General features: G+C 64.6%; 2 protein-coding genes across 2 annotated transcripts in view; one reads left to right on the top strand and one right to left on the bottom strand.

Annotated features, from left to right (window-relative positions):
* Positions 1 to 492: 492 nt before the first annotated feature.
* The window catches only part of SATB2 (SATB homeobox 2), a 191,459-nt gene continuing 185,186 nt past the window's right edge, over positions 493 to 6,765 (top strand). The window contains exons 1-2 of the mRNA XM_041737694.1: positions 493 to 923; positions 4,523 to 4,604. The gene's annotated coding sequence lies outside the window, so the exon portion shown is untranslated. The remainder of the gene's footprint in view (positions 924 to 4,522; positions 4,605 to 6,765) is intronic.
* On the bottom strand, positions 3,598 to 6,660 carry LOC121480824 (basic salivary proline-rich protein 2-like). Its single transcript, XM_041737740.1, has 3 exons — positions 6,502 to 6,660; positions 4,804 to 6,317; positions 3,598 to 4,586 (listed from the first exon to the last, which is right to left on the bottom strand). The coding sequence occupies exons 1-2, from the start codon at positions 6,658 to 6,660 to the stop codon at positions 5,007 to 5,009; spliced, it is 1,470 nt and encodes a 489-aa protein (XP_041593674.1). The 3' UTR covers positions 3,598 to 4,586; positions 4,804 to 5,006.

The following is a 6,765-nucleotide window of genomic DNA, read 5'->3' as shown; positions in this document are numbered from 1 at the left end:
AACAGCAGTTCACCTTTCAAAACTCTTCACCACCTATCGACAATGACCATTGTTCTCCAGCTAAGAAGGACTTTTGAAACCAACAACTTCTCTCACAGACTCACACTTGCACACTCCACACAAACGCACACACAGTTGCCGGTTTTTTTTTTTTTTTTTTAACGTTGCTTCTGAATGAGAGAGAGAGAGAGAGAGACAAGGAGAGACAGACTAGGAAACTCGAGCTTAGGTAACCAACGAACCCAATTACTAGGCTTTATTGATACTAAAAGGAAAAGTTCCCCTCGTAAAATTTCTCTGAGCTTATTAGTTATTTAAATCAGCCTCGGGGCTGGACGAGCGACGCCGCGGGCACCGCTGCCGGCTCCTGGAGGTGAGCACTCGGCGTCCGCGTCCCGACCCGCCGCCCCGCGCGCAGGCCCCGGGCCCGGGCCCGGGGCAGGGGCAGGCGCCGCGCGCCGAGGTGAGCCACTTGGCACGTGCGGGGCCTGGCGCGCTTGGGGACGGCCCGCGCGGCCCGCGGGCACTAGAACTTGGAAGCCCGCAGGTCAGGGCCCAGGCTGGGGGCGGCGAGCAGGCCGGGCGGACAACGGGCGCCACAGGGCTCCGCGCGGCCACGGCCTGCTCCGCCGCCAGGCCCGCGCCCTGCGGGGTGGGACCGGCGGCCGCCCGCGTGAGCGCCCAGGCCGAGCCTCGGTTCCGCGTGGGGCGAGGAGTTCTGTGCTTGGGTGGGCACCAGGCGGATCCACACCTCCCTGGGTCGTTGTCCCTGCCCGCGGCGGACGGTGCCCAGTGTGTGCGTGCGCGCGTGTCAACAGTCGCATTTATCAAAGGGAAGCCCCGGCCGGCCCACGGAGGTCCGAGCCCGAGCCCGAGCCCGACGCGGGGCTCGCGAGGGTGACGCCGCGCCGGGCCAGCTCCAGGTGAGGCCCGGGTGCGGGGGCTTGGCGGCGGGGCCCCAGGCGCGCGGGGCGGGGAGAAGCGACCCCCCGGGGTCCGGCTGTCACGGGCCGGGAAGGTGTCCGGGGGCTTCGTGAGCCGGCCCAGGTCACCCTCGGGGCTCCCAGCGCTCCACAGGGGCCTGCGCCGCCCGGGCCGGGGCACCGCTGCGGGGGCCGCGGGGGCCGCGGGGGCTGCGGGGGCCGCGGGGGCCGCGGGGGCCGGGCCGCCTCGGCGCGGCGGCGGGTGCGCGGACTTCGGCGCGGGCGGCCCTGCCCGCCGCGTGGGCTTCGGCCTGGACCTGCCCGGGGGTCGGGCCGCCGCCGAGGTCCTGCTCGCCCCGCGGGCTTTGGCGTAGGGTGGTCCGGGGTGAGCCGGCCCGCACCTGCCCATCCCCCGCCGCGCCCTGCGCCCGCGACCAGGCGACGCCGAGGGGCCGCTCCGGGGCGCCGCGGGCTTCGGTCGCAGCCCACGCGGTGGCGCTGTCGGGAGCGGACGGCTCGTCTCCGGTCGGGGGACCCGGGCAGTGACCCGCGCTCCAGGCGGCGGGGCCGTAAGGGCGAGTCGAGGGCGCGGGGCTCCTCGCCGCTCCCGGGCCCGGGCCGAGGGTGGGGCGGGCCCGGGCCTCCTTGCTCGCGGCCTCCAAGACGGCAGACGCAGCGGGTCGGGAGCGGACTCCGCGCTCAGAGCCCCGCAGCCCGGGAGGGGGCAGGGAGGCGGCGGCGGCGGCTCCTTGGGCGTTTCGTTTTCTGTCCCCCACGGCCCGGTCACCGGTCGTTCAAAGTCGATTTCTATTCCAAAAAACAAAACAAAACAAAAACAGAAAAGCAACAGAAAGCACACACACTAGTTTGGCAGGGCGGCCCTCCTCTCCCCGCGGTGCAGCGGGAGACCCGGCTCCATTAGCTCCAGACTCTGCAAAGGCGTGGAAGGATCCAGGAGCCGGGGGGCGTTGTCATGCGTGGTCGCGAGTGCTGCCCGGCCCGCAGGCCCTCCGCCTTCCCGGGCTTCCCGGTGCGGGGCCGCGCGCGGGGCCAGCACCTCCACCCGGCCCGCCCGGGGCGCCCCCACCTTCGGGCCGTGTCCCTCGGCTTCCTGCACCCGGGGCAGGCGCCCTCTCCCAGCCCCCGCACCCGGGACCCCGGGGCGCAGGGCTCCGCGCCGCCGCCGGAGGCAGCTCCTGGGCCGACCTCCGCGGGCCCCCTCCCGCCCTCGGGGCGTCGGGCCCGCGACCCCGCGACCTCCGGGGCGCGCAGCTCGCTCCGGCCGGGCCACCGCCTCCCCGGGACGCCTCTCTCCGTCGGGGCCGCGGCAGGATGGGAGCGGGACCTCCGGCCGCCCTGCCCTAGGGGCCCGACGGCCTCCCCGCGCTCCGCCCCCGCCAGGCCCCCGGGGCTGCCGCGCGAGCCCGCCTGCGAGGGCTTTGCCGGGCGCGGGCTGGGACCCGACGGGCTCCGACGCCCACGAGGAAGGCGCGCGGACAGCGCAGTAAGTGTCCCCGGACGCCCCGGAGCAGCCGCCGAGGCGCTGGAGCCCGCCCCGCGGGCCGGCGAGGCGGGCGCGCGCCCCTCGGGGCCCTGGGCACGTGCGGCTGCCGCCCCCGAGCCTGCGGCAAGTTATGCGGCGGTGGACACGCTGCTCGCCTGACTCTCCCCGGACAGTCCGCGGCGGAAATTGGCTTCAGAAGCGGTGCGGGCTTCATTGGAGGGAAAGGATTCCCGCCCGCCCTCCCCTCGCCCCCAGCAGAGCGGGCCCCGGGCGCTGGCGGGGGGGCGGGGGCGCGGGAGGGGGAGAGGCCGGCCTGCGTGGGTCCTAGGAGCCGCCCGAGGCTTCCGACGCCCGCGGTGCCCGCAGAGCAGAGCGCTCCTGCGTGTGCCAGAGCGCGGGGGAAAGGCCGCGCGGCTCCCGTGCTCCCTGAGAGGCAGCGCACCTCCGGGAGGGCCTCTCCGCCCCGGCGGCCGCACCTGGGATCCAGGGAGCCCGGGGATGGATGCTGGAGCCCTAGGGGTCGGGGCGGCCCGGCCCGGGCTCCCAGCCCCCTCCGCCCGGGGCGGTCGGGCCTAGGCCGCCCTGCGCGCTCCTCGCGGAAGGAAGGTTGGCCACGCGTTAGGGGCCAGCACAGCAGAGACCTCGGTGTCCAGGGCGAGAAATCAAGAAATGTTGCCATTAGAAGTGCAGGCCATAAAAGGAGAAGAAAGGCCTGACGAGAGATGGAGAGAAAAGGGGAGAACATGAAAATAAGAAAAAACATGCATATTTAAGCCCAGCGCGTAAAGATCCGTTGATTTTTAAAATAACAAATCTCAGTGTGATTATGAAAGACAGGCGACCTTTGACTAAATGACATATGAAAAAAAAAATTGAGGGTGGGGGAGGAGAGGGAGGAAAAAGTCTTAGTAGATTCCCGACTGAAACGTCAGTGAGAAGCAAGTTGAAGGATTAAAATGTCCCCCAGTGTGAACTTTATGCTTTGAGCACTGGAGCAAACTATCTGTATAAAAAAATGCGTTTGGGATCAAATTATTTTTAAAGAAGAAAAAAACCCAACAACAACAAACGTAATTAAAACCAATTCTTTTCTTGAGTGTGATTTTGTTTTAAAAATGTTTGGAAATGAACCACTTGAGGAATATAAAACGAAACCAAACAGAACTTTTGAATCAGAATTTATTTACGGTTTTAAAAAGTAGAAAATCTCAGCAAAAGATAAAAATGCTATTTGAAATTTCTTATTGTCAAAATTGAGCATGCCGAAAATAATTGCTTACTTCAGTTGAAATAAGGTCAATACAAAAATCATGCAGTAGAAAGCTTATGTAATTTGAAACAGAAAAGGCCTTTATTAGGGACAAAACTCAAGGGGGGTAAAAAAAAAAAAAAAAAAAAAAAAAGAAAGAAAACCCACACCGGGCACGTATCACAAAACTTCCTAGAATTCTCCCTTTTTAAAATCGAAAGAAATTTGTAAAATGTGTAAGTAAACATAAATCTGCAAATATTCAAAACACATTTTTGGTAATAACTCAGAGCTTTCGATGTTTTCCTTTATGCCCAGTTCACCTTTACCTATTTTGAGTTCTTTTGCCCCAAATGATAGTTTTGTTCACTGTCAAAAACGGAAAAGAAGAAACTCTAATAATGAGAAAATCCATTAATCTTCAAAAGGGTGCAGAATCTGAACACAAACTGGCCACAAAGTACATTTAATTGTACTTAAATTGTATACTTTATTTAAATCACCCATCTCAGGGGTTTAATAATTTAGAATCAATAGCTCCCTTCAAAACATAATAAAATATTTACACTTTATAAAATATTAACCCATTAACAATACCGCTGTGTTGTTTATGAGAGTGTGACTGCAGTCCCATAATCATGCTGTTGACACAAGCATGTGAGGTTAGCGAAGTGATCCTTCGCAAAATGTAAATGAAGATCTTCAGACAGTGGTGTTTATAAAATAGCTCATTAATGACTTAAGATTGAATCGCTCCAACCATTCGCATCATCAGATATAATAATAGTGACGAATCAGACAGGAAAGATCCTGGCTAAACCATTTGCATTTTTTTTTTTTTTCCAGAAGTACTGAAGTCCTAATAGCACCATTTCTTCTAAGTTCCTGGACACTGATCCGGAGGAGGATTCTGCAGTTCAACACCAAGGTAAGGAAAGAAACAGCATTATTATCTTTTTTTTTTTTTTTTTTAAGATTAAGATTATTTGTTAAGAATTGCGGCTCTCCCCATCTTGGAAACGGGCTCAAACTTTGACAGTGGTAGTTGCTTTTTTTGCAAAACCCCCTTCCCATTCCGACGTGAAAGTACAGATTAAAAAAAAAAAAAGTTTGTTGATCAAACTTACAGTTTGGTTCTTTGCAGCCAAAAACCTTTTAGCTACCCCCACGAGTTGGTTTACTCGAGCCACTTTGTTCTCACCGCCTTCGAACTGTGCATTTTCTCTAACCCGTCCGTTCAGGTTGGAGGGAGAGATGGGGTTTGGGGGATAAAAGCACAGGGAAGAGAACGTGCAGCCCAGAGCTCGCAGGGTGGCTCCCCGAAGGTTCTCTACCGAGCTGGCTTCCTTTCCCGGCGGGGCTCCGACCGCCTCCCGGGGCGCCTGGGGCTCCCTTGGACCTTGGTGGGCGGCGCCTGGGTGCGGGCTGCTCCGGGAGCGGGGCGCGGAGCCTTAGGCCGGGGCAGGTTTAGTTTCTGGGACCCTTTCCCTTCCAGAGGCTCCTCCGCCTCCCAGGCCTGGGCTCTGGAGGGGGCGGCTGCGCGCGCGCCGCCCACCGGGTAGGTGCGGCGAGGGGGCCGGCGGCCTACCTCCGGGCGCGCTCGGCGGCCGCGGCTCCCCGCTGTCGGTCCACGGCCCAAGCTTTCCAGAATTACTCTAGGAGCGCGTTTCCCCAAACCGAATGGAGTTTGGCCCTCTGGCGCCGCCGTACAGCCAGTACTTCTTAAGGGGGACCGGCGGCGCAGGCGGCGCGATGGTGGGGAGTCCTCCGGGTGCGGGGGTTTAGGGGAGAGACACCCGGTGCGCGGTGGGGACTGGAGGTGCCGCCAGCAGAGGGGCTTCGCCGGCCTCCAGGCGCGCGGGGACGCGGCCTCATTTTCCCGCCACAGGTCAGGACCGCGAGTGTGAGCCGGCGCCCCGGGCGCCTCGCGGGGGCCGCGGCCCCTGCCCACGTGCTTTTCTTTAAGGAGGTCCGGCGCCCTAGCGGGGACCTCAGGGACAAAAGCGCGGCCGCAGCTCGGCCTGCTCGGCTGGTGCCCGCGCCACCTTAAATGAGCACCGCGGCTGGAGTCGGGCTGCGGGCGGCTGCGGCCGCGGGAGTCGGCAAAAGTTTGTGGCTCAGTCGCACCTTCGCGGGACCTGCTGTGGACGCCCCCGCGCGGCCTCCCCCGGGACGGGGGCACCGGGCCGTCCCCGCGCACGCCGCGCGTCCTCGGAGCCCAGCGCCTGAGCCGCCGGGGCGGGGCGGGGGGGCGTCCCGGGAGTCCCAGCCCCGCAGCTGCAGGACGGGCGAGCCCCGCCGCCCTCCCCGCCTCCGCGCCACGGCCTCCGGGCGGAGCCGCTCGGGATGCCCGCGGCGCAGCGAGCGCTCCGGGGCCGCCGCCCGGGGAGGCCCCCCGCCCCCCGCCCCCCCCGCGGCCCGCTCGCCCGTCCGCGCCGCGGCACCCCTGCCCCCCGGGGCGCGCGGGCCATTGTTCCGGACCCGCGGGCGGCGGCCTTCCCTGCGCGGGCTGCGGCGCGGCGGGCCCGGACGGCCGGCTCCGCGCGGAGGGGGAGCTCCCGGGCGCCGGGAAAAGTTGCTCGGAGGGGCGGAGGCGGTGGGTGGTGGGCGGAGGCGGTGGGTGGGGGAGGCGATAGCCCTCCTATCTCCAAAGTCGAAAGTACTCGGCGCAGTTAGCAGAACCGGGAGCCGAGGCAGCCGCGCTCGCCAGCCGCGCGTCGGGCTGCGCCTCCGCGGGGAGCCGGGGGAGCCCGGGGAGACCAGGCAGCCGCGCCCGCCGCGCCGCCGCCGCCGCCGCCGCCGCCCCCGCGCCGGGACCAGTGCGCCTCGGGGCCGGGCGAGGCGGCCGCGCCCCGGACCCGCCGCGAGGAGGAGGAGCGGACCCGAGCCCCGGCGGCGCCCGGGCGCACCCGCACCCACCCGCACCCACCCGCACCCACCCGCCGGCCCGGCCGCCGCCCGCGCGGCACTCGCGCCTCTGCCATCGCTCTCGCCGCCCCACGCGCGCGGTCCTCGCCCCGCGGCTGCGCTGCCGCCGACTCCCCGCTTCCTCCTCCGCCCTCCTCCCTGCTTCCCACCCGCCCCTCGCC

Source organism: Vulpes lagopus, chromosome 22 (assembly GCF_018345385.1).
Source record: "Vulpes lagopus strain Blue_001 chromosome 22, ASM1834538v1, whole genome shotgun sequence".
Classification (NCBI taxonomy): domain Eukaryota; kingdom Metazoa; phylum Chordata; class Mammalia; order Carnivora; family Canidae; genus Vulpes; species Vulpes lagopus.
Note: the sequence above shows the minus strand (reverse complement) of the source record. Positions and strands in the feature narration are given on the sequence as shown.

Bases quoted from the DNA above. Each gene is read 5' to 3' on its own strand.
- LOC121480824 (XM_041737740.1), bottom strand. From the start codon at position 6,660: ATGGCAGAGGCGCGAGTGCCGCGCGGGCGGCGGCCGGGCCGGCGGGTG. The intron at 6,318-6,501 runs GCGCACTGGTCC...CTTTGGAGATAG, and splicing joins CCGCCTCGCCCGGCCCCGAG to GAGGGCTATCGCCTCCCCCA.